We start from the raw sequence: 27,816 nt of genomic DNA, 5'->3' as shown, positions 1-27,816 counted from the left end.
TTCCCTTTTCTCTGCCTGCATTTTAATTGAAACAACGTTTGTATTTTTGAGCCGGGATCTGTCAGAAGTCCCTGTGGCTAGTCTGTGGTACAAGTAGCAGCAGACGTGGCTTACCCATATGGTGTGGTGCTTCTTGTAAAATCCATATGGCCTTGTTGAAGGGAATCCCAGCGGGGATGTGAAGGGTGTTAATACCCTTCAGGCCAGGCCTTTCCCTCCTGGGGCTTCTATGTCATTGTCTTTGCAATCTGCCAAAGCACAAACTTAATTCCTTTTTAATAATCAATTATTTCAGTCCAGGAACGTGTGCTGTATTTTTTTCAATCATATATTCCTTGAATTTATTATTTGTTATTAGTATTTTTGGATATTTTTTTAAATGGCAGTCACTAGCAACTGTCCTAAAAGCCTTCCAAAAGCCTTTTCAAAAACCCTAACTATTTCTTTTACTTGTATTTACAGGAAGTGCTGAACAGTGTTCCAAAGTTCTGCTTTCCTTTTGACGTTGAAAGGTATGTGGTACAGTTATCGTTTATTTAAAAATATTTCATAGAAAATGATATTTAGCACAATTGCAAGGAAAGATTTAAAGAAAAGGAAAACATATTGTACTCCCTAAACTTGCACCTGCAGGTGAGAAGAACATGTCTTTTGTTGTTCAAATAAGTGTAAAATCACTAGTAGGAAATTATCACAGCAAAATGCAACCTTTACAGAGTTTTAGGGATATCTCTTTCAAGGTAGACCTACATTCCAACTCCCAGTTTTGTCCATTATAATTGTAAACACCATCTGTGTTAATATAAGGAAATTACATAGTTTCCTTCAAACAGCAAGCATCATAAAAAAAAATGTTACGGTGCACCAGGATATAAAAACTCACCAAGCAGTACTGAAGACATGTTGTTTGAGTTCAAAGAAATTAAGACTTTAATTGCATGGAAGTAACTGAATATGCAATTGATTTTTCTCACGAGAAGAATCAAGACCATTATTTATAATTAGTTAGCCCTTACCTTTCTGGTATCAGTTATAGTGTGGCTTCCATGTAATGCTGCCAGTCATTTAAATTGTTTATATAAAACAATTTTATTAATTAAAATATTTATTTAGGCTTGTAAAAATGATTAATGGTAATTTATTTAATAAATTGTACTCAGTTTGGAAAACTCATATTGTCTGAGTCAGCAAAGATTGAATTAGAAGCTTGATTTGCATAATTAGTGAAAGATACACCCAGGTAGTGTGCAGGCTGAGCTGGTTTCAGAACAACATTGGCATCAGTTGTAGATGGAGACTCAAGGATGAGGAATTCTATCAGATGCAAGAAGCTATCAGTGGAGTAAAAGGTGGTGTGTGCCTAGAGGAAAGAAGAGAGGCTTTGCAGAAAAACACACTGGCAAAAAAAAATCTTCATAAACACAACTTCTCTGAAGTAAACTAGGTTCGTTTAGTCTTTTGTAGTTGAATTCAATTAAGTTGTTTTGGTTTTGAACTGGTTAAGCTCACTGTCCTTTAAGCTGTTTTAATGACTTAACTAATATTGTTGTCAGTGTTGGCTTTAAAGCATTAAAGTCTTTAATGTGCTTAAGATATGTACAGAATTCTGTTTAAAATTGGTAATGAAGATGAATAATGGAAATAAAATTTGAGGACCACAGAAAAAGGTGAGGTTCTGTTGCTGCCATCCAGTGGCAAGAAGATAATCAGTGGCAGCAAATAATTATTTTCAAGTCAGTCATCTTGCATTAACTATTTCTGTTGAACCATTCAGAAGACACTTAGTGGCTTGTATGAGGTGGATAAGCTTAATCAATAAACTGTGAGAATACATGAATTTATAGCATAGCTAAGTATGTATTTTAGTTGAGTATCTGAAGGAAAAAAAAGAAAAGAAAAAGTTATGGGATCTTTGTTGTTTGTCTGTTAATACCTTCCTGTCCCCACTCCCCAGATTTGCTTTTTGACTCTTCGCCTCATACTTGACTGTAAAGCCGTGCTCTCAAAGGGGCAAAATTTCTAAAAATTTCATACAAATTGGCAGTTGGACAGAAGGAGGAGAGGTTCTTGGGAATTGAGATATACTGAAGAGGGGAACAAAACTGACGTGTTCGGTCGGGCCTGCTGACTGCTCAGGCAGTACTGTGGTATCTTTAAAATCAGCCACAGCACTCACAGCTTCTTGCTTAGCTGGGAGCTGAGATTTAGGGGATTTGTGGGAGAACCAATGGCAGTACGGGATCATGAGAGTTTAAAAGAGCATGGACAAGGAGGAGGGGCAGAGCTATAGTGGGGAAAAAGACAGAAATACTGGAAGCTCAATCAAGAAACCAGGCGACTATTTACTGGCAAGCTATTTGTGTGAACAACTTACTGGCTGTGTAGTGTACCTTTTACTACTTAGCTCAAGCATTTTCTATAGTAAAGACATACATTACCTCTTTTCAAAGAAAACCAATTGTCTTCTGCTTTCTCAGATTTATTTTTTGGTTTGAAATTTGGACTGATAAAAAAAAGGATTGAGAAAACCACTGCTGTAGCTCCTTTCTATATGGCTTTTTTCCAATGGACATTTAAGATGTGACAAACATTTTAGTTTTTGTCTAGCCATAAATGTGCTTTTCACTTGTCTGATGAATATATATATCTCTCTCTGTGTGTGTAAAAATATATACATATTTTTTTTTTCTTATATATAGGATCTCGATAGACCATACGTGTAATATCCCCAGGTGTTTTGCAGGCAATTTCAATGACAATTTCTGTACAGAAAGCTTTGACTGAAGTGAAACATGAAGTATCTGTTTCATTGACTGAGCATATTGTACTTTAGAGACCATAGTTTCTCAACCTGTGTTACGCGTTTTATACATATATAAACCACTTCAAGCAATATCTGATCCTGGTAAAAGCTAGAAATTACCAGTGCAAAAGTGTAACTTCCACTGAAGCTGATGATCAAGATACCTAGAACAAAAAATGGGACTCTGTTCCATAGATTGCTTCTGGGTTCCTACTATACAGCAGAGTTGGAGGGAATGGCATGTCTTTTCTATTAACTGGCTAAATAAAACTCATTAAAGTAGGAAATTTGTATTCTTCAAATTATGGAAATAGGGAAGTTAAAGCACCATTAACGCACCGTGGTAAGACCATCGTCACCTATTTTCTTCCAACTCACCTGTATTAATTAGTGAATGAATTGAAAAGTGAATGAAATGAGAACCTGTATTTGATTTTGTTTTATTCACTGTGCTACAGTGATTGTAGACAGAGATCCAGATTTAGTTCTTACTATTTGATGCTGCTTACATCATCTCACTAGACATACTTACTTTATCTTTTATGCAGATGCTATAAATAACTGTACACTACTTGTTCTAATTATCAAAAGTACATACTGTGAATGGTGATTAAAAATCTTGAGGTAACTCCCATTAAATTTAAACTGAAAATCAAGTCAGAAAAGGCACAATGGTGTAATGTTTGACCATGACTTAAACTTTGAGTTTTATATATATTTTTTTATTGAAAGCAAGCACATAATTTCATTACTGCCAGTTATGGCTTACATTTTATTTTGAAGGGGTTAGGAAATGAATTGCGTCATAGAAGTTCTTGAGCATTTGCTCCAAGAACCTGTGTCTTTTTTTGTGAATAAATTATTTTAGGCTTAATAAATGGCACAGTTGTATAACATTCTAACAGCCTGTAGATATTTATGAGTAAGTTTCCTTTTCTCTGCTACAGAATTCCTTTCTCTGTTTCTTTTCATACGGAATAGGAGGATTTAACATTTGAGAACGTAGAGATTTTAATTTCCTTTTAGTGTTTGCTAAACTAATTTTAATACATCAGAAAAAGCACTTTGTCCTCTCTATTGTTCCTTGAATCCTTTATGCAAATTCTGCATGGTTTTCTGCACTTTTCTTTCTCCAGCAGTCTTCTGTATTTTCACTTTCAACTCAAAACTCAGGTGTAACTTCGCAGAGAGCCCACACCTCAATCTTTTATATCCATCAGTTATTCAGCTGGATGATGACTAGTGAGCATGCAACTTTTCCTCTTGTTCCTATTGGACCTATTTCAAATTCAGTCCTAAGTTGCACTATGTTACTGCTTGACCCCTCAATTTTATCTGTGCTTTGAATCTTTCTCATTTGTCTCCGCCATAAATACTTCCCCTCGCTCTTTCCATTTGTCTGTCTTTTCCCTTTCAGGATGCATTTCTTTGGCTGAATGTGTAGCACACATGGCTTTTTAGCTAGGAGAGTTTGGAAACTGCCTGTAGGATCAGCATGGAGACAATTCACCTCATTAATTTCCCCTGCGGTGCTCACCCGATTGCAGGGAAGTGTTATGTTTTGGAGTGTAAGAAGTGGTGCTGATGCTGTAGAAGATTTCTCATTAGCAGTAGAATACTGCTGAAGTATGGGATTACTGTGCATATTATTTAACTCATAATCTGCTAGGGTCAATAAGTAATGATGGTAGGAATGACATCACTTTCACTCTCCTGTTCCTGGCTAATGCTCTTTCTGTTGGTATTTCTGATAAAAGTCTGTGCAGAAACACAGCTATGATCAAGACAAGTGCAAAACAATGGCTGTAGAGATCTTGTGAAAGGCAATTATAAGATACCTTGCACAAAAATTTTTGCCTTCAAAGTAAATAGTTGAGAATGACAAGCAAGTAATTGAGAATGTATTTCAAGCTGTACAGGTGAAGATAAACTATAGCATTTCCTGTACACTTCAGTCATTCCAGTCAGTTTGCAAGATAGGTTTGAACTAAAAAATGCAGCCGCAGTTTTATGCAACTGACTTATTTCCATCCTTTATCTGATTGTATTATGGTATGTGTGTGCATAATATCAAACATAAGTGTAAGAGGGAAGTCTTTGTAAGGACAGGTTGCAGCATGCAATGTGCACCCTGCAAGAGTGTAACTGTTTGTTTCGAAAGTGGGTTACTAGGCTTCCATGTGTGTGCAGAAGTGGACCCGACTGCGAGGAACCCTGGGCACACCGAGGGAGTCACTGTGTGCTCCGATAGACCCTTGGCCAGGTACGATGGCCAGGGCCCCTGGACAGAGCAGGCGTCTGTTGCAGCTCAAATACTCCCAGTGAGACTCTTCGCTAACTATTTGTGGTTTCTTTTAATGCTTCTGTTGTTTCGAAAACATAACCCCAATTATAAGCTAACTATGCTTTTTATTTGTGGGAATTTTCTTACTTGGTGGTACATTTTCATGTCTTCTGCAGTTTTCTTCCTGTTCCTTTTCTTTCTGATGTGTAAGGGGTTGGGGATTCTGGGAAGCAGAGCTCAAGTCAGATAGCTCAGTTGGAGCAGAGGAGCCTTCCACACAGGGAGCCTGAGCTGTGGAGTCATGGATCATGGAGTGGGCTTGGCAGTGGAGAAGGTAGTCCCTGAAGCTTAGATGTGGGGATAGCAGTTAGTTGAAGGACACAGCCCAGCCTAGGATTACTGCCTCCTCAGTCTCTCCATCAGCTTGTACCACTACCTTAACATCTGGTTTTCAAATTCCTGCTTGAAATGGTTTCTAATCTGTTCTCTGATCTGGGGAGGATTAAGGTGAATGACTGGTGGGGTTTGCTTTTCAGCATCAGATTGGGAGATAAAATACATTTGAAATTTTCAGAATTTGGTAGCAGCTGCCAAAGCTTTAATCAGAACTCTGTACTTTAGTTACATTGGTCAAGTGTACATGACACCTTATAATTAACGATACCAGTAACTTTGTTTTCTATTAAGAATAAGTCATCCCAATCTGTATTCCCATGCATAAAGTCTTTCATTTTTTGAAACTCACTGAAAAAATAAACTTTCTGAAAAATCTCTGTGAAATTCAGAACCCTTTAAAAATTCCTAAAATTTGAAGAAAAAATAATTTCAAACATCTTCTGTGACCTAAACAGATTAATTTGGAAGAAGAGCAATTCTTACTGAGAGCAAGGGATAAACTTAATGATTAGACATGCTGGTTTTCATTCTAAGAAGAGATTTAATTCCTGCCTTAATCAGCTCTCTCGAGGCTGCCTTAAAATGAGGTCTGAACAATGGCTATAGTGTAAACAAAAATCTTTAAAATGACTCTTTACCTACTCCATGGGTACCAAAGAGCCTTTTCTGCATTGTGTAGGTATGTGCTTAGAAAATTTTAAAAACTACTTTTATTCTTATAGTGAACTGTAACAACCTTGAAAGAGCCCATTGTAGTCTTCAGGGATAATAACTATTTACACACATTCTTCACTATTAGTGATTTATTATTGTTAAACTAAGATTAAAAGTAAGCATGCAAGGCAAGAGTTGGACGCAAGTCAAAAGCAAGACAGAGGAATGAGTGAGGAGAAGGTCAGCGATGGTTGGGAACGATTTGTGCCTGCTCTCCCCAGGCAAGTGAGTAGATCATGCTCTCTTCAACTAGCCAACTAGACCAGCATTTTGCAGGAAGTTTTTGAAGCTCAGCCAGTTGATCCTGCACTCCGATAGAAAGTCGAGATGACGTTTTATGTAGGGAATTCTGGTATGTAATAATTGTGTTTTACTTGTGTTGATTTTTACGTTAAGGATAACTTGAGAGGCATCATTGCTGTGGTTCAGCAGCAGCACCAGGAGCTGCTACCTGCTTCTGAAAGTGAGACTTGACTTCCAGAGAACCTGAATGTGCCACAGTGAAACAGGGAGGCATGAGTCCCAAGTCACACAGCCAAAATTTGTCCAGATTATGGTACATGCAATATATATGTTAAAACTGCAGTGCTAGCACTATTTGAATGTTTTGTGTGTCTGGTTTCTACACTGTGGTTATCTATTAATATACAGAAATCCCCAATCATAATTTATTTGTTTCTGTAAGGCTTACACATAGTCAGTTTTAATTCTGCTGAAGAGGAGTAAAAAACCAGGCATCCTTGCTGCCCCCAGATCTTAAGTGGAGTTCTCAAATTAGAAACCCGGAATTAATTCAGTATTTTAAACTCTGATCAGAAAATGTGGTCCAGATGGATGGTCACTGGCTTCTGTTAGCTGTGCCTTTGAAGCAAATGGGACCAAATGCAAACTTTTGGGTTCTTTGTGGAGATTCAGTTTTAGCCCTGGAAGCAGTTTTTAAGTCCGGCCACTTTTGGCCACTGACTGCCAAAACATGGAGTTCTCTCTCTTAAAGAAGCAAAAGGAAGACGTTAAGTTGGAGGTGGTGAGATGGTGTTGGAATTGCCTCCCTGAAACCAGGACACTCCTGCTGTACTGTCATAACTTGGCCAGGCTATTTCTAATAGAGAATATCAGAATTTAAATCTCATTTTTAAAGTGGTCTTGTGTAGTGACATTTTTAGGTATGCTTTAATTGCAATACCAGTTATTTTCCCCTGTCATCTTCAGGTTTTGGGAAGGGAGGAGGCAAATAACTGAAAGCAAGAGATCCTTACTGATGTGAGTTTTTTGGGCTAAGAAATTGTTTTCAAGCAGTAATGGAGTAGTTATTTACCTGACGTACATGTACACAGTACATTAAAAGCAACGCCTGCATGGATGGGCATCTATGAACAATTGCTTTTTGTGATTTACCAGTGATCTTTTTGGATTGAGAAACCCCAGCCTAACCATGGCAGGTGTTTTGCAGTGTAAGAAAAAGCCAGGTGTGGCTGCAGAAAGCTCCAAGCCTAACGGTGAGACGCAGCAGAGCAGAGACGGGGTGGGAGCAGGAGGCAGCCAAGGTTGCTGCATGGTGCATTACCAGCGCTACCGACTGACCAGCTACTGCTGAATTACTGTATAAGCCCCCGGCCACAGTGTGTGCAGGGATACTGAAACCACACTGCAGGTTTCAGTGGTGATCTGCTCTCAGGAAGAGAAGAAAATGCAAAGATGTGAAATAGAAAATTGCATCATTGGCAGGGGAGTAATAACACATTGTTATTGATGGCTCTCTATTGTATCAGGCATAATATACAGGCAGCATGCTAGCTATGCAGAACCTGAAAAATGAAGGACTGAGTGAAAGCCATTGAGCGTTTACTGTTTAAAGGGCACACTAGGTTGTTCCAGTCTATTGAAGACAAATGAGGAAAATGCTTGTTTTAATGATTTAATTACCTAACTAAAAAAAGTCAATTAATTATCATGGGTTTCCAGTGATTTTATTGGACTAAATGTATCTTGTAACATTGTATATGCTCAGTGCAGGCTTTTGTTTCAGCCTAGTCACTGTATGTTCACGAGGGACTAGACCAAACTGAAATGAGTGGGAGACTGTACAGTCTGGTTAGTGGTATCACTTAGCTAATCTTTAAGCTTTTGTCATGCACGTGTTAAGCAGTATAATGTGCATGTGTCCCATGTAACTTCTCTTGCCTGTTGATCATCTGCTACTTTTTTCTTTCCTAGGGCAAAATTTTTATGTTCTATTTTGGTGGAGATTTAAAAAAAAACCAACCCACAACAGAACCCCCAACCCATATTGCAGAGGATAAATTAAAAAAATATTTTGTGCTCTTAGATTGGAAGACTGAGATCTGTGATGGTTCTCAGCTTCTCTGGGAATTCATTTTCAGCTTGGCATCTAAGATTGAACCACACATGACACATGCTAATCACAGCCCTTACTAGCAGGTGCTTAGGTATTCTGCTGTAGAAGATCACATAAGAATGGGAAAAGAATGGCAGACAATAGAATTACAGGCAATACTGCTGCATTTTACATTTTCAAATCTCCATGCACTCCCCACCATAACTTTGTTTTCATTTGGTTTCAATTAAATCTTTAAAGGTTACTTCCAACCCCAACCGTTCTATGATTCATTCAATGCCAACACTTTACCTCTCCTAGCTGAAAATACCAACTCTACCTAAAGCCGATTTTTTGGGGGAGATTTTGGAAAAGTGCAATATGTATTTCTGTGAGTAAACTTCAGATACAGTTTCTTGGTGTTCTAAAGTGCTAATGTTGAATGCATTTTGCGATTTCTATGAAGATCACTGAAGTCTGGTCACACTGAAAAGCAGGTCCATCCCATGATCTCAGTGATCCTCTCTCTGAAGCTGACAAATTGCACAAGAGAGAAAAGCTCCTGGCTTGAGAGCATAAAGGAGATAAGAGACACATCATGGCAGTGAAGATGCCATTTCTTCTTAAAAAGAAATTGGGAAAAGGTTCATACTGTCAAGCAGAAAGTGGGGGGGTCAGGCATGGAGGTTGGGATGGGGACCTGGAGATGAGTACAAGGCATCAGAGGTGACACCGGAGGGGAGGTAGAAACTGTGAACACTGCTGAGGGAACACTGGCTGAGCAGAGTGTGGGGATGAGAGGAGCTGGAACATCAGGCAGGGAAATTCTGTGTAAACTTACTCTGTCTCAAGAGGGTACATGTTTTGATACAGTCTTGAAGATACTGTTACTTATTATTTTAGCTCTCATGCCGTTAGTTGTGATTATTTTCTGGCTTTTGCATTTCCCAGAACCAAACAAGTTTGCACTGGCAAATGAACTTAGCAACAAGTTCTTCGTTGGGCAATGTGTAGTGCAAAAAAGGGAGGAAGATGTGTGTGGGTGCATGGGAAGGCTATGGGTTTAACTAATGAAGCTATTCTGAAGGGGAAAAAAACCCCCAAACAAGCTAGTTTTCTAATGTCTGTCTTAATCCAGGCCTGTATTATGACATTTAATAAATTATTTTTTAGAATTTTAAACCTTCATTTTGGTTACCATTTTCCAATGTTGAGGTGTGCTCAAAGCCAACAAGCTATGGTGGGCTTGTACTGGCTCTGCTTAGGCTTTACTTAGGAAAGAACCTTATGAAATGCCCCGTCCATCCAGACTAGGGGCCAGATGCTGTGGAGCACGTGAGCTGGAGCACATGGCCAGAGCGGCAGCTGGAGGCATGGCTGAAGGAAGGACCCGGGCTCTTCTGTGCCAAAGGGAAGGAGTGGGGTGCAAGAGGCAGCCTGGATGGTGGGAAGGGAGAGAAGAATAGTAAGGCTTGAGCATGAAAATGCTTGAGACCAATGACTTAAATGCTCATGTTTCATGTGATTTAGTGGTTTTATATGTTCTGTATCTAATTTTTCAGGGTGTCCCAAAACCAAGTAGGACAGCATTTTACCTTTGTGCTCACCGACATTGAAAGTAAGCAAAGGTTTGGATTTTGCCGTTTGACGTCTGGAGGCAAGGTCTGCCTCTGTATTCTAAGGTAAGTCAGTATAAGAAAAATTGAGACAAGGAGTGAATATAAGGAAAAAACCAAGAAAAAATTGTCTCTTGCAAATTCTCTGCTAATGTGTTTTACGTCTCTACCAGGATATCATTTCTCTATAACAGTGTTACCATTGATTTCACATGAAAAGTTGTCCCAAGCCCCATGTGTTGGTATTCTTGTGTGAGGCTAAATAATTCTACTTAAATCACATGAAATCTCTGCTTAAAAGCAGAGAACAATACACTGCAGCTATAGAGGCTTTGAGTGTTATATGGATATTTTTACTTTCTAACGAGATCATTGACAGGTATCCAGTCAGTTTAACAATATAGTGCACTATTGTGTATTCCTCTCCTTAGAAATATGATTTTTGGGCATCTCTTCCATGTTCTTTGGCCAGACTATATCCAATAAAGAAATGCTAGAGCCAGATAATTTTCAATAAAGAGCATGCTTCTTTGTTGCAGAAGAGATATCGATGATGGAGAAATTGACCCCAGTGAAATACTTTGTTTCTCCACTTTTTCTTTCTTCTCCTATAAGACAATTGGTTTGGTAATGAAAAAAACAATTGTTTAGCTGTTTTAACCCCCTTTTGATTAAATTAATTAAAAGGCAGAGTGCTTTAATTAAAAGGCAAATTTGCAACTTCACTTAAGAGCCTAGCAGCACGTAATGCCCATAGAGGAAATGGGAACATCAGTTCAGCAGTGCATGAGAAGAACAAGATTGAAATATAATTGCCTTCAAAGTGAGAATCCCCAAACTCAAGGTGAAAGAGGAGCCATGTGCTGCCAAACAGCCACACCCACTGGCAGCAGAGGGGCAACTTGGAGGATTTTGGAAAGTAAGCTAGGAAGCTTATGGAGAAAAGCAGATTATTGGGTATTTGGACAACATGGAAATCAGGCAGTCATGGAAGGTGTCATTAGGATAGACCACATGAGTTAGGGAGGCAAACCAACATCAACTTGTAAAAGAATATCAGTAAAAGAACATGCAGAGGGGAAAAAAAGACCAGACAATACAGAAAGTTGTAGAATAGTACTTAAAATTATTGGAAATAGCACATTAAGACTTTTGTGAGCTTTTAAACAGATTCCAAACTAATGTTGAGAGCCAATACACTAGATGTTTTGGGGCAAGTAACTTAGAAATAAGTATTTGCTATAAATATTGCAAAAAAAAATAATTACTACCATATAATGAAAACAGCAAAAGGATAAGATTTTATTCTGGAAATTAATTGACTTTCTGTGATCCTGACAATACCTCTGTAATAATACTTCAGAAAGATTTAATTCTTAGGATTTTAGAGTATATAATACTTAGTCCTTTTCTCTGTGATACCTTTTGTTGATATATCTTGTTAAGGCCCAGAGTGAGAATATACGTGTATGCTTTTAGCTCTTTTTTCTGAGTTAACCTTTTCTTCCCTCATCAAGCTAGAAACAGAATTTTTTACTTGTACGCCTAACATTGTCTGTCTGGCTTGTAATGCTATAATAACAAATGTTTAATCCATTACACACACTCAAGTACACAGATTTAAATACTGTATGTAGTGCTGCAAAGCAAAGGACTCAAATTCTCAGCTGGTTTAAGCTTGGGTATTTCTTTTAACATTTCCCCACAGATACACGTCAGCTCAAGATTAGTCAACCAAGTTTGTTACTTAGTAGAAGTAACTAGGAAAATGAAAAGTGGCAAGCTATAATTTTTCACTGAACTGTAATCAAAGCATTGCTTTTATTGTGACAATTTCAAATTTACAATGCATAGCTGAGTGTATAACAGCACTATAGCTTCACAGCATTGTACTTCTAGCTTGGTAGTCTGTTTCTCTCCAATTTGTGTGTTTGTTGTGTTCAGCTCAGAAAGAAAGAATGCATCAGTATTTCCATCCGATGCATTTTACTATCCAGTCTGGTTTCTGCTCTGAATCCAAGATTCATTAGAAGTGACCAAGTGGAAGATGACTCACTAGCAGATTTCTTTTGGCATTTTATCTGGCTTTCCCTTGTACATGCTTGTTGATGTTAAATTAACCAAAATCAAAGAAATCTTAACAAATGAGTGCTGTCTTTTTATATAGAGTGTGTTTGCATGTTCACACTTGCTCTCTTCCACCAAAATAGCATAAATTTATATTCACTGTGCATATATACGTGTAATGACTTTGTATGAACAATTAAAACTACTTGTCTGTCACAGATATGCACACAATAGTCATAGACTTTTATATAAACACACAAATGGAGGCGTACATAAATACCATGTCTAACTAGAGTTCTATATATATGCATATAGATGTGTATCATCTCAAACAAGAGGAATATATTAAGATTGCTGACTAGAGCTTTAACAAAGACAACTAGAGATACCCAAATACAGAAAAATTAACTAAATGAAATGGTCATAAATAGCTAAAATCGAAGTAAGAATCTCTGAAAAGAAGAGCAGGAACAATCCAGTCAAAGTGATGAGAAAGGAACACTGTAGAAATTTGTGTAGGCTGATGGGTAGGGAACAGGACACAATTTTTCTCTTGTGAATGTCTTTTGTAGATGGTACCAGGCCGTGTGTTAACCTATGCCAGGGCAGCTAAAGAGATAGGATTTGAACTGCTGAACAGGATTCTTAACTGAAAACTGGACAAAAGGCTGCTTGTCCTCAGGTTTTACACCAACAACCTAAAGCTGCTTCTAAGGTTAAAGTTTTGCAGTGTATGGGACTTCTCTCTATAATTCATTCTTCATCTGAAACAGTAATTAAAGGATATCATCTCTGAATTTGCAGCCATATGGTCCTGCTTTAAACTGGATAGTTTGAAACAGAAAATATACTTGTATGTATAAAATTCTTGATATGTTTTATGTTTTTTTTTCATTTTATATACACGTGTATGAATTGTGTAAACAAAATTTTCTCCCAAATCAGAATGTTTTGTTCAAGTTCTCTGTAGGTTTATACAGTGAAATAAAAATCCCCCAAGGTAGCTATCTCAGGCATTTTTATTTGAAGAACTTAATTGTGATACAGTATTGTCTAAAATGATCCTGCAGAGCTTGACTGCATTTGCCAAATTCAAAGTGCCAATAAGTGCAAAGCCATAGTAAGATGAGAAAATGTGTCTTGGATTGTTCTCCAGAAGTTTTGTGTGATTCCTTTGCAAGTTTTGGGTTTTTTTTTTGTTTTTTTTTTTTAAACTGCATGGCTGCTTTGTGAAGGTCTCAGTGTGAATCCTGCTGTGTCGCCTCCTCCCTCTCCACAAGCTGTTGAGCTAATGCAGCCCTGTAAAAACAAGGGGTACCACAATAGGAATATTGTAATATACCTTGTTGTGCTGCTATACTATACTGGATCTTTTAATCTAGTTTTACTTTTTATATTTTAATTCAAGAAACAGTTTTGCCAGTTGAGATTTGAAGTGACACAGTAGAAACGTCAATGTTCACTTTTGAACAATAGAAGGAGACTTAATTCTTCTGGGTATTGTTTCTAAATATCACTGCTGTTTGCAGTAGGAATAATACTTTCTGGGTTTACATGAAATTGTTTTTGAATTACTGGAATGGTTTTAGTACAAAGCACAAATAATTTGACTGAAATTTGTTTTGTTAAAAATCTTGAAACTGTTGATGGACTCTGAGGTTGACCTTATGTATCCATAAGGTCACACAGAGGAACACAAAATACATCATTAAAATGCTCAGTCTTAGTTTTCATTAATTTTATGACTGTAAAATTGTCACCTATGTTTCCAAATGAAGTGCTCTAATAAGGAAGACAGGTTTATGTGGTAAGCCTTTGTAGTTCTTCACTTCAGACCATGCTTGAAGCTTTCTCGCTCTTCCTTTAGGCAAATCCCTTAGAAGCAGAATGTTTCAATTTTACACATTTTGTGTCAATTTTCCAGACAGAAAAGTAGCCCCTAGACATTAGACATTTAGCTACGGAAAGGCAGTTTCCTTAGTTTTATTTGATTACTGGAAGTTAGATTCCTGCTGATAGTTCAGGACTGTTAGTGGTTACCTGACTATTTGACAGAAAACATTTCCTCTCCTTTATTTAACCTTTGACTCATGAATGTAAAAGTTTTATCAGAGCTATAGTAGAAGCACCAGTGGGGTGGAAGTCTACTTATGGCAACAAGGGGTACGCGTGACTTTGAATAAAAGTCTGAGCTCCTTCCTTGTGGCTCATTTGGATTAAAAGAAAATGCTAAGTATGTTTTTAATTAACCATGAAATATCTTGGGCTCTTGCTTTCGTGACAGGTAGTGGCTGTACTTTTAAATAGAGACCACTGTATTCTCAACCAGGGAATACATATCAAAACAATATTTCCTATGTTTTGATGCTTTTCATTATTATGGGAGAAATGTTTTGTGGCAACTTTACAGAAATGGTTGTATGCTTGTCTCGTATGTTTGTTTCTCAAACAGTTACTGATTGTGAGGTGAGGGATGCAGACTGTGTACAATTAAAGAAAAATAAACAAGAAACCAATAATGTTTTTAAGAACAGTTTAAGAACCTAAATTATTTGTATTTGAAGATTAGGCTTCTAATTACATTAAAATTGAAAATTAAAGCCCAGTTTTTCCTCTGTTTTATCTACTGGGAAGGGGCTTCATTGATAACCTTCTGACATTTCTGTAAGTCAGCTAATTAATTGTGAAATGCACTGCTCATAAATAATTTTATGAATACAAATATGATGGTAGGGTCTTGCTAGTAATGGAATTTAATTTTTATTTTATCTGTTGTTAAGGTACATATTAGTGTGACAGTTTTGAATTAGGGATAATATATTACAGGTCTTGTCTGTTAAATTCAGCCATTTCAATACTATTTTTTGCAGACAGTGCATTTCTGTACTGACCTGAAAAAAATTGTTACCCAACCTAACAGATGTTGATGGAGATTTGTGTGCTGGATGACTTTTCTGTACATAGACTAGTTCTGTGCTAAATAAAGATTAAATAATTTTGCAAGATTTGCTAACAGGATAAGCTAAGAAGATTCTTTTACCTGTAGTGCTTCTGGTTTTCAGCTCTCACACACACAAGTGCCATACAAGCCAACAAGGCTAAGTGTTGGGTCCGGCACTTGGGTCACAACATTCGGGTGCAATGCTACAGGCGTGGGGAAGAGCGGCTGGAGAGCTGCCCGGCAGAGAGAGACCTGGGGGTGCTGGTTGGCGGCTGGATATGAGCCAGCAGTGTGCCCAGGTGGCCAAGAAGGCCAACAGCATCCTGGCCTGTATCAGAAATAGCGTGGCCAGCAGGAGCAGGAAGGTGATATTGTTCCCCTGTACGCGGCACTGGTGAGGCCACACCTCGAGTACTGTGTTCAGTTTTGGGCCCCTCACTACAAGAAAGACATTGAGGTGCTGGAGCGTGTTCAGAGAAGGGCAACCAAGTTGGTGAGGGGCCTGGAGTCTAATGTCTAATGAGGAGCTGCTGAAGGAGCTGGGGCTGTTTAGTCTGGAGAAAAGGAGGCTGAGGGGAGACCTTATCGCTCTCTACAACTGCCTGAAAGGGGGTTGTAGTGAGGTGGGTGCTGGTCTCTTCTGTCAGGTGGCTGGAGATAGGACAAGAGGAAATGGCCTCAAGTTGTGCCAGGGGATGTTTAGATTGGATATTAGCAAATATTTCTTCACAGAAAGGGTTGTCAGACATTGGAACAGGCTGCCCATGGAAGTGGTTGAGTCACCATCCCTGGAGGTATTTAAAAGACACGTAGGTGTGGCACTTAGGGACATGGTTTGGTGGTGGACTTGGCAGTGCTAGGTTAATGGTTGGACCCAATGATCTTGAAGGTCTTTTCCTACCTAAATGATTCTATGATTCTTATACAGTTCTTTATCCAATACTATGTACTGGATAAAGTTGTAAAGGCTGTATCATGGGAATGTTCATCTATGAATAAATCTGTTTGCTAGAGTAGTCCAAATAAATTAATAGGATTATTATCACATGTGCTTGCAAAATCAGCCTGTGATACAAGAGGACAAAAATGTTGCTTGACAGCCTTGAGGATGTCACAAAATAAAAAGAGCTTATACTTGCTCTTTGAATTGAGAATCTAAAATGCCACCTGATAGCTGTCATTATTATGAACAAACAACCTGGGTTTATGTTTAGTTTTGAATGCAGAGATGCATTCTATATGCACACACACAAATGTACTCTTGCTTATGAAAACAACAAATGTAACAATTCTTTATTACACTGAATTAATAGCAGTTAGCAAATACATAAAAGAAAAATATAAAGAACTTTTTTTTGCTTTTCAGTAGATCTTTGTAATATTCTGTTGCAGTAAGAACAGTATAATTAAAAATACTGACAAAAACTTTTGCAATTAAACCATGCTTCTGAAGAACTGAAGATTATGTGGAAAAGAAACAGAGGACAGGTCTTGGTGGCCTTTGGTTTCATGCCATATAATGTAATGGAGTACTTGTTTTGATTTCCTTAATTTTTCAGGCTGAAGAGGCATGTTGAAATTATATTAACCTTATGTCTGTGGTTATAAGGCTTAAAGCAATTCTTTTTCCAGTCTTTCGGCTCAGAAAAGCAACTGGCATTTTTAAACTGTGTTCAAGTAGTCTGTTTTTACAATGTTTTTCTTTGTGGTTTTGTTTCATGAAGACATGGAAGTGTATCATCAACCTGATTTTGCTAAGGGAAGAAATTGTTGTATGAGTACTCTGGTCAGCAAGCCTTGCCATATGAAAGAAAAACCTCTCTTGGCTTTCTGCTAGGGTTCATTAATTTCAAATAATGAATCTGACCTTTTTATGCATAGACTTAAAAACTGCATTTAATTTTTCTTTTCACAGCAAGAGGAGAATTGAGATTATAAATACAAGAAAGAAATATGATTAATATTTTATTGAAGTAGGAGCATTTATTTTTATAGAATGCTGTTCATAAATGTTCATTATGAAAAACGAATGATCACATAAGATTTTAGAGTATTCTACAGCAAAACATGCTGGGTTGACGTATATTATTAATGCAGAGGTGATAGCAAAAGACTGCAAAGCTTTTAGATAATCTAACCCATTTGTGTGTCCAGTGTTATAAAAAATACTTTGCGATTTATACCTACCTTGTACCTTGATTTAGTCAAAGTGCTAGAACATTGTTCTGGTCCCTGCTGTAATTCTAGGCTGGTAAAAATGTTCAATAGCTCTGACATTTGCAGGTACTCTGAACACTGTGGTGAACAATTTTGTTTGCCTGTCTACGCTGTGTTTCAGCGACATGTAAAACCAGGTTAATGTGATTTCAGAAGACAATAGAACAGGAGTCCTAGGTGGAAGAAAACTCAAAGATCAGATGTTTTAGGTGCTGTTATGATGGGTGTTTTACAAGGGCGTGCAGCGTTAATGCCTGCAAGGAGTGAGTTGCCTTATACAGGTGCAATGAAGTAAATTTTATGATTATATAATATATTGAAAAGCAAATGCAATAATGTCACACCTTAACTACTGTCAACAATACTAAGCATTAAAAATGTTTCCGAGCATTAAGAGGTTGATGTAGTTTTGATTAATAGCCAGTACAGTATATGGTAAAGTGAGATAAAGACATTAATACACGGGCTGTAAAAGAAATCATTGCCTCAGTGTCTCTGGCTCAGCAAAAGTAAATTCATGGGGGTTTTTTTTGTGTGTTTTTTTTTTTTAAACCACCAGTTAAGCATTTATAAGGATAAAAAAGTAAGATTGCTAGAAAATGCATAACTATAACTATGTTCAGATTTATGCTGTTCTCTTTCTTTGCCCTGAGAGTTGGGATCTGTTTCTAAAGCCTTGCCAGCTGCCTACTGAGAACAGAGGTATTACAAAGAAAACATAACCCTTCACTGGACTCACTGCACCAAAGTAGACTTGGCTTCTCTACTAGCCAGGGTTTCCCCTAACAGCTTTCCTTTTCCTAACAGGAAGGACATTTGGGTTCTGCAGACTGGGCTTTTTCAGTTGTAGTTAGCATGTTTCCTGAAATATATAAATTTTTAAATTTTAATGTCTGTCCACAGCACGCCCTAAAGCTTTTAAGAAATGCATTGAAAGTATGTCCATTGATTTACACTGCACTGAATAACAAAGTGTGTAGTATTGTTACATATGGGTATGAAATGTAGTAAAAACATTTTCTTCTAATCCCAAACAACTAATATTAACCATACTATTACCATTTTAGTAATGTTCTTTGTGATAAAATTCTCACAGACGTCAGAAGGTTTTATTTATTTGTAAATAAGGAGTAATTTGTACTAGTACAATTTAGTTTACCAGACTTACTACGTATGTATCATGGGCTTAAATAGTGATTATGGAATGTTCTGTAGCATGTGGTCCCTGATGATGTCACTGTTAAAGGTAAATGTTCTGTAAATAGATGACAAAATCGTGTAACTGATGCCACTATGTTTGAGTTTCTTTTCTCATGCTCCTCAGTTATGTCTTATTTATCTTGGATTCTGTTTAACTCAGAGTATTGCATACATATGGGCTGCAGAATTGTGTTCAAAGTCTATTAAGTATTCCTGTATTAATGTGCTGTGTGTTTACAATACTGGTGAATGCTCTCTTATTTTTAAAAGTTAATTCTATCTATAGAGGTGACTTTGTAGGGAGACCAATATTCTTACATATAATGTGACACCTATACTACTGCATAGCATTGCACCATTTGTCAAATAAGGGGTACCTGGTCTGCCCAGGCAAAATTGTTTTTCATTCTCTATGGAGGCAGCAGTTCTGGCAGTCCACCAGGTATAACAGGACATAGAATTTCAAAATTGCAGATAACAGCTACTGAAAGCCCTAAGAATTAAAGATAATGGAAATGTGATTTGGCAATGTTTAAAATGTTTTTTTTGGTGCCTTTAAAATAAGGAGAATTGAAAGTATAATGAGCTAATCCATGTTTAATGGAACTTCAAGCAGGTGTCCAGTATAAAGGAATGTAGCTTTGCTACTATTTATCAGTAATGTACCCATTAAATTTTTTGGGAAAACTTCTATATGCATTTTATTTATATGTAGAAATATTACACAAATGTGCAAGTGAGATTAATCGTAGTAGTATTTTATAAGCACTGGAAAAAAATACATTGATATTTTATTAAAATGTTTTTCCTCTCCTGTTTTAGTTACCTACCATGGTTTGAGGTATACTACAAGCTCCTAAATACCCTGGCAGATTATTTGGCTAAAGAACAGGTAATTTTAGATATTCTATTTCTTTGTGTAAAATATTTTCCTTTAAATAATAGTCACCATTTGAAGTGCTGTAAAGTGATTCCGTACCGTTTAAAATTTTATTAGAATTTAGGAGCAAGTTTTTACATTCATCATATTGAAATTCAGAGAATCTGAACATACAGCTGCTGCCACTGTTACTTGAATCCTGCATTAATCTTAAAAAGCTGCTGAGAATATACCTTTATAAAGTGTCAGTCTTAGCATAAACAAGTCCTGGGTGAAGTGTGAGCAAAGTGTCACATCACTGGAGATCTGTATGACGTATTGATTGTAAACTGTAGATCTCTGGAACTATCTGATTATCAGTTACAAACACATTTTTTCAGAAGTGCATAAAATATGATGTACTGTTTCACCCTTCATATTAACTAAAAACTACCTCTCGTAATTCTGTCATCTCAACTAGCAAGACAAAATTACTTACAGCATTTGGTGAAGAATCATGATAGTTTAGTTTGCATATTCATGAGCAATTAAACGTATTCCGGGATTACGCAGGAAAGGAAATACTGGCATCTGTCTTTACTGAGAACATTAAAGCTATACCTTTCTGCTTTAACTATATTAGTGTACTAGATTGTAATTAAAAAAAACAAAGAAAAAAAAAAAGCATCAGTAGTCAGCCATATGCTGTAGACTGGAAAAGCTGACATTTCAAGAATATATGAACTACAGAATAAGCAATTATTGTGCATTATAGTAAAGACTATAGACAATGGTGATATATTATGTAAAAAGAAAATTCAGCAGGAAAGTTTGGTGTTAGCTGTGTTTAAATAAAGTGTGGAATATGTTTAAGTCTTACAAGTGGTATAATGACATTCTGGTTTTGGCCCCAATTTCACTGTAGTAATAAAAATTGTTACTAAGGTGGTATTTGACGGAAGGGGTAGGGATTGTCTTCTCCTTTGTTTCTTGATCAGATGTTCTGGCATTGCACCCATTACTGCAACCAATTTAAGTTGCTGGGTTATAAGTTTGTTGTCCTATATGCTGAGAAAACTGTTTTGATGGGTCAGAAGGTTTTAGCAGTGTACAGGAATATTTTGTTGTATTGCCTAGTGCCATATCTGTTGCTGAGGAGGCTGTTAGAGGACATTGCTCCCTCCTGGTCCAGGCACTTTGTGTCTAACCAAGAGCTAGACCCAAAGTCTTGTTTACTAGTACGAGATCCAGTAACATCATCACTCTTGCAGGGAGAGGTGGAAGCTTCCTGCACACTCAAACAATATGTTTAAAAGCTGGACCTGGCTTGTCACTGATATTTTTGGTTTTACTTTGATAACAAAAAGAATTTAATCTCCATGAACAAAAACCCTAAACTGAATGAAAATCCTAAACCAAACAAAAACTCCATCAGCATCCCTTTCCCAAGTAAATGTCCCTTTTAGAGATCAAGGTGGGGGATCCTAGTTAAATCTGGTAGCTGCATCTACTTTTTAGCAAACCTTATTAACTGTTTTATGTGCTCTGATTAATAATTTTAAAAATATAAAATATAGCTAAGTAGCTGCATATTTAGTAAAACTTTGAATAGACAAATATCATAGCTAACAGTTTTAGGAAGATGATGTCCAAGATGCACAGACGAGCTAGATGTGTTAACACTATTTTCAGTTGCAAATGTGATTCATTCAAGGAGTATATGGGGAAATACGTAAGAGATTGACTTAACTTGCAAATGCAATCATTTGCTGAGATACAAAGTTGGCCTGAATTTTATACTTAGTATTTAAATACTTCACTGTGAATTGCAATTGTCTTTCTTGTTAAATACATATATATATATATCTTTGTCAATATATAGTTTGATGTGTAGTAAATGGCAATTAGTCAGTTTTTATGCAATAATTAACTACCTTTAAAAAATATTCCCTATAGGAAAATGACTCAAACGATTTGTTAAAATCATTGTATAGCCATCCTGTGCCAAAGGCGAATGCTTTAGTCAGTTTAAGTGTGGTAAGTATTCTCTGTTTAACTCCTATTACTGACTATAAGGAAGTAACTAAGGTTGAAATAAAAAAAAATAATCTCTTTGTAAAGAGTAAACTTACGTTGCTTCCCATCATTAATTGGCTTGGACACGTTTTTTTTTTTTTTTTTTTCCTTTCTGTGCAGAGTAGTTTGTCTCATGTTGTTGTCTTAAAGTTATAGTCATAAAGAAGCAGAAATTTGATTTTTGCTCTGTGGATGAGAAAGTAAACTGCAGTAGGATCTGGCAGTGCTAGAACTACTTTTTTGTGTTTCCAGCAATTTCATGTAGATAATTTTGGTTTCTCCTGCTGTGAATCAGGAGACACTAACTCTGTTTTATTGCCTCTTATGTCTGAGTAGGTAGACTTGCAGGATTGGACAAAAATCTGTGTAAGCTGGCTTCTTTCCCATCTTCCTTCCTCTTCTTAGTTTTGCCTAGTTTCGCTTGATCATGCAAAAGTGCTGTAGGAAAGATAGAAGTGTACTGCGTTACATGAAACTTTCAGCACATCTAGGTGGAAGAACATGTCTATGCCTACCTTGCTTTTGTGGTCTGACTTTTTGTGATATGGGACTGGACATTTGTAGTATGGCAAGGTGGTGTTGCCGCAGAAACATCAGAAAGTGAGCCTGTCACTGTTACAGTTACTGAAGTTTTTAACAGAAATAACATATGGACGCATGTTTAAATACATTTGTAGAGCCTGCATGAAATGTAAAGCCACTACAGAGCCTCTGCTGTCTCTGAGACATTGTTGATGCTCACAGCATCTGTACAATTACTGCACACATAGGTAGCTGTGTCCAAATAACTGTTTCTTGATTGAACTATCATAATTTGCAGGGTACAGAGAGAAGTGATACTGTAAAGGCTTCCCCTATGCACATACTGAAAGATTATTTATCTTGACCTTATTTTTGTCATTTCCTGTTCCTTTTAACTCATTTGTTTTAAAATTGAGCCCAATACTTTGAGTAAAGTAAGCACAGACTCTAGAAAAGCATCTGGCCCTATTATGAAGGCATACAGAAATGGAGAGTCTACCACTTCTGTGCCAGTAGTTACTCACACTTGCTGCTTAACATAATGCTACTCTTATTTTATTTTAATTTGTCATGTTTCAGATTCCTTGTTATGCTTTTTTCTCTCTAGGCTATAGAGGCCTAATACTTTTCCCCCTTGAACAGTGCTAATCCACTGTATTTGGAAGTCCCTCCAGTCTTGTGTGTTGTTTTTCACCAGAACAACGTACTGGTTTTTGAGGCTGCAGTTGGAATTGTTTCTGTTGCTAAGTTTTTTCTTTCTGTTGTCAGTGTGATATTTTCAAGTTATTTTTCAGTTCATAGTACCTTTGCCAAGAATACTTCTGTATATCAAATAATATTTTGCTATCATTAATTACAATATTATAATAAATTCTAATTTGGCAACCCTAAAACACTTTATAAAGTCCTTTAAAAATCCTGCTGTGTTTCAGAGGGACAGAGGGACGTTGTAAATATATTTTGCCTTGCATTTCTTGCAGTGCTGCTGCCTTTTGCTATCAGTGTTGCAATTTATCTTGCATAGAACTTGCCTACCTTAAAACGAATGTTGTGATGGACCTGGAAATGGATGTTGTGGTGAATGCATCTGGCAATACTGGGATGACAAATTGCTTGCAATAAAGTTGATGCTTGCTAGTTTTATTTCAATATTATCTGACTTCTGATTTTTTTTTTTCTTTTAATCAATTGTCTCTTGTTCCCAGTAGCTCGTTACATCAAAGAGTTTTGTAATCTTTTTTAGCTGACCAGTGATTATCTAAACACAGGCCTCCTGGCAGATGCTTGGCAGCAGGTACAGTCAAGCAAATATTACGGGTTCAGACAGGGCAGAGCAGAAAGGAATAGGTTAGCCTGAATCAGAATGCTTGTTGGATCTACAGGTATCTCTGGTTTTGTAATGCTTAGCGCTGTAGGGAGCAGGGAAATGTTTATGGCCACTTACAACTCTAACTTTGTGTGCCTAGTCTTTTATATTGATGTTCCTTTCTTGCTCCTCATATATTATAAATAAGCTAGACTGGAACTGTCTAGTAATAGACTTAAAAAGAAGTTACAGTTGGAAAAAGAATAGTAGTAATGACATCATAAGGTGGCTTTTCATTGTGCCAGGATGAGTCTAGTTCAAATTTCATGATGCAGAATTAAAAAGATCCCTCTGTCCATTTACTCAGGTATGCTGCAGAGTAAGGCTCATAGACATTGAAGCGAGGTTTAGATGGCAGGCCGCAATGGTACTTAGGATTGCATGTATATAATCATGCATAAATTATGCCCAGTATCTGGATACATGGTGTTTCCTGGTAATCCTTGGTCAGGAGGATGCCAGAATGCCTTGGTCCAGTTAGGGACCAAGGTCGACTCTCACCTATTGGTCCCAGTAATAAATATTCTGCAGCTGAAATTTGTGAGGGGTGATCATTCATTCTAGGAAACCTGAGCTTAAATATAGTTTGGGTCACTTTTACTTTACCCATAGAGGGCTAACAAAAGTGTTCCCCCCCCCCCCCCCCCCCTTATTTGTTGTTGGAAAAGCTAGCTAAATTAAGTCTGAATTCAAATTGGGGAGGAATACAAAGAATAAAACAATTTCAGCCAATATTTTAAACATGGAATTTTACAAGCATTAGAGTTGGCTTTGGAAAACTAAAAAGTCAATTGTTCAATCTCTCTCTCATCTTGTATAAGAACCAGGGGATGATTTTTGCAAGTGAGCAAGTTTTGAAAAAACAGCCTTGTCTTGTATCGGTGAGTTTAAAAGGCACTGACAATCTAAAGCCTATTGTAATTAAAGAAATAATTACTTGCTATAGGATATCTCTTGATTACAGACTTATTTATACCTGTCCTTTGGGAAATTCTGCTGTTGTCCTTAGCCTAAAAGCGCAGTCTAATATTAATGTACCTATTCTGTTTAAATCAATCTAACTCCAGGGCTATGTGTGTGTGCATCATAATACTTTTGTAAAAACCGCAACCAAAATCAAACCCTTAAATTGATGAAGGAAATTTGCATTTTCTAGTGTCCTTTTTAGAGAAGACTTTATACAGGACAGCAACTATTAATTTAGTATCTCTTCCAAGGTTGTACATCTTCCTAAGGGAGTTCACAAAGATGTGCAAGGACTCCATACCACATTATTTTTGCTGCTTTATGACTCTTAATGACTGCAGTAATGGGCCTTTGCTTCTCATAGTTCTGACTTCCTTTTCTGTTTAATGAGTGAAATATTATTACTTTGTTAATTATAAATAATTACTTCTCTAAGTTACTAACTTCATTACTCAGAAGTCTTTTGATAAATATTCTGTGACCTTATTACATATAGGAAATAATTTTCTGTTTTCACTGTACTTCTGAAGAATGTAGGCATTCCATTAATCTGAATATTTTCCTGTTCTTGACTAGAGAAAAAAATCTTAGCTTTTTTTTTTTTTGCATCACTCATGCAAAACAATAACCTGGGATATTTATTGTGCAGGTGCTATGATGTTTATGGGATGCCTTTTTTAAGCCAATTTATTTTTTTTAAATTTTTAACTATTGCCAAATGACCTAATTTGTGGGGAAAAATTTCTATTAAATGTATCAAGCTGGTTTAATAAGTCTCCTAAACTGAGTTAATAGTATTAATACTTTTTTTTTTTTTTTTGCTTGAACACAAGACACATTTAATATCTTATAGGCTTCCTTTATGTTTTGGTATATTTTTTTCAAGTTTGACTTGAATACAAACCGTGTCTTTGTGTTGTTAATTATAATTTTAAGGTACACTGTAAAACCAAAGAAAGTCTATGAAAAATGTCAATATTCCATTAAAAACAAATGAAAGCTAAAATGTCAATAATTATCACATTTACTTAGTATGCACTAAGGTTTTTTGTCCTTCAAGAATTAGACTAATATGCAAAAATGCCTTAATATTACTGAGCTAAATCCACGTCTAACAACTACTAAATGCACTGGATTAATGAGAATAACTGAAATTGCATCTGTTTTTAGTTTAATCCATTTTATATTTACATACTAGATGGCCTCAAACTAAGATGCATAAAATTGTTAATGTATTTCATAAATGATTGCGGAATCTCCAGCTGTCAGAGGTTGCATTTCTGTTAGCACATTTTTGATTCAAAGATGTTTGGAAAGAGAAGAGAATGTATATCAAGTAATAATATTTCTATTCTAATTAATTTTCTCATGTGAGTGATTTTTTTCCTTTTCCATTCTAAATTTACATTTTCTGCATTAACTTTTTTTGGTTGCAATTTTAAAATCAATGCTACTCTCAGGCTTGTGACAACATTTAAAGCTGGTTTAACTTCAATGTTATTTCAAAACTGCAGCCCAGTGTTTTGTTTCCGTGGTTTGTGTGCTGTGCTGAACCAGAGCTTGTCATTTTGTGTCGTGATCTGCTTAATGCTTTGTCTAGTAGTGGTAAGAATGCTATTGGAAAAATGGCTATTTGCTTAAACAAAGATGGGGATGGAAATCCTAAATGCTGGATTTTTTAAAAAAGAATTTTTGGTTTCTGTTTGTATAAATTATTAATTATTTTTCCCCATTGATTAGCACTCGTATTTCATTACTCCTGATATAACTGGATTGCCAACAATCCCTGAAAGTGTAAGTATGGAGTTTCTTTTTTTAAACATTTAGGAGAAGTATCAACCTCATTCTGTGGCTAGGGCTGAACTCTGCTTTTATCAATAGGAGATGGTTCTCCCCCCCCCCGACTCTTTAGAATATGATTGATGTCTGTTATTACAACCTTTAGCTAGCAGTTATGTTGCATTCATCATGAACCCATTTTAAAGCATTAACAGAACATTTCTAACCACTGCTATATCCACCCTTAGTTCATAATTACTTGGCTTGTTTGCATTTATTGGGATTATTTCTGTAAAATGTATTCTACTTCTGCACCTCGTGTTATTTGAATACCTGCCCTTTAAAAACTGTATTGCTAAGCTGCAAATTCATCTATCAAGATATGCAGGTATTTTTTGTGTCAGAAGGCATTGTTTCAGGCTTTCTGAAAATATGCCGTACCTGCTTACATTTGGATGGTAACCATGCACCAGGAATGGTGGTGGTTGTTGTTATTACTAGTTGTGGTTTGTTTGGTTTTTTTTTTTTTTTTTTTTTTTTTTTAAATGAAGACTTGCATTCTGTAGATGCTAAATCCTTGACGGTGCTGTGGGTAGATGTCAAATGTGAAATCTCAGGTCATGTTCTCTTTGATGTATTTAGCTGGATCACATCTAATAGAAGAGCTTTGAAACTTTCTGCTTTCCACTTCTGCATTTAAATCTGGAATTGAACATGGATGCATAGATGTGCATTTTTTACACTTTCAAATAGTAACTTCCTTCTGAAAGTTAAGCTGTTTGAGGGTTTGCTAACCGTACAAAATCATGCTGTACTGCAGAACTTGTTCTTGGTAGGTGCTGCGGTGTTTGTGCAGAAAGCACGACCGAAGTGTGCTCACAGCCTCGGCGGTGGTGCATTGGCGAGGGGCGGTAGGAAAGGCGTCCGGATCGCCTGCTTCCATGCTGCAGCTGAGAGGGGAGGTTTTCCACCTCGGCGTGCTGGGAGGGCAGCGGCTCCTGGGATGCACGGTGGGACCCATGAGGGAAGGAAGTGGAGCCAGGGAAACCTAGGCTGGCGAGGAGCAGTAGGGTGCTTGTAGTGGAGAGGAGGCCTGCGGGTACGTCTGTGGTGGCGGAAAGGAGTCTGCGCCAGGGACCCAGGGGAGACGGAGCAGCCCGCGGTGCAACCCAGAAAACTGTGGAAAGTTGCTGGGTAGAGGCATAAAAGAGAGGACCCTTGTTGCCAGGGCTCTTTGGGCAGGACAGGACTTAGTTTTTAAATGTTTATTTTCATCTGTTTCACCCTATGGCTTCAGTTCCTCTAGTTTGAAGAATTCTCTTGTTCCAGTTTATTATTTGGGGTTTTAACACAACATAGGTTTGGAGGTTAGAAGGTGTGTTATGTGTTCATCTTGAAGAAAATGTGGGGAAGCTTCAGTCCATCAGACTTCTGGCTGATGGAGGACCTTGTGATGGTGCCACTGGGGATTTATTTTTCTGATTCTGTGGGAGAAGGGAAAAGTAATTTTCAAGGTGCCTTTCTATAATTATTTTTTACTCCATTTATAAAAGTCTCATCTTTCCAGTATAAATCAAAATAGTATGGAACTAATGGAGGGTTAGAACACGCAGGGAGTGAAGAGATGTAATTACAGTAAATTAGCAATAAAATTAATTTTCTTGTCCTTTGTTGC

The 27,816-nt window shown here is 37.0% G+C and overlaps 1 protein-coding gene across 7 annotated transcripts in view; it reads left to right on the top strand.

Moving 5' to 3' along the window:
• Positions 1-27,816, top strand: part of DENND1B (DENN domain containing 1B) — a 171,383-nt gene that overhangs the window by 62,868 nt on the left and 80,699 nt on the right. For 2 of the 7 annotated variants that reach the window (XM_049807718.1, XM_049807714.1), the window contains exons 4-10: positions 463-512; positions 10,095-10,214; positions 19,396-19,465; positions 21,389-21,469; positions 23,274-23,324; positions 24,218-24,277; positions 26,103-26,156. In XM_049807718.1, the coding sequence (XP_049663675.1) occupies positions 463-512; positions 10,095-10,214; positions 19,396-19,465; positions 21,389-21,469; positions 23,274-23,324; positions 24,218-24,277; positions 26,103-26,156 (486 nt within the window). Of the gene's footprint in view, positions 1-462; positions 513-10,094; positions 10,215-19,395; positions 19,466-21,388; positions 21,470-21,941; positions 23,325-24,217; positions 24,278-26,102; positions 26,157-27,816 lie in introns of those variants that run through there. The other 5 variants (XM_049807716.1, XM_049807715.1, XM_049807717.1 and 2 more) reach the window with 5 other exon arrangements.

This window comes from Accipiter gentilis, chromosome 8, assembly GCF_929443795.1.
Source record: "Accipiter gentilis chromosome 8, bAccGen1.1, whole genome shotgun sequence".
Classification (NCBI taxonomy): Eukaryota; Metazoa; Chordata; class Aves; order Accipitriformes; family Accipitridae; genus Astur; species Astur gentilis.
The sequence above is the reverse complement of the archived record's forward strand: the minus strand, read 5'-3'. Positions and strand labels throughout refer to the sequence as shown.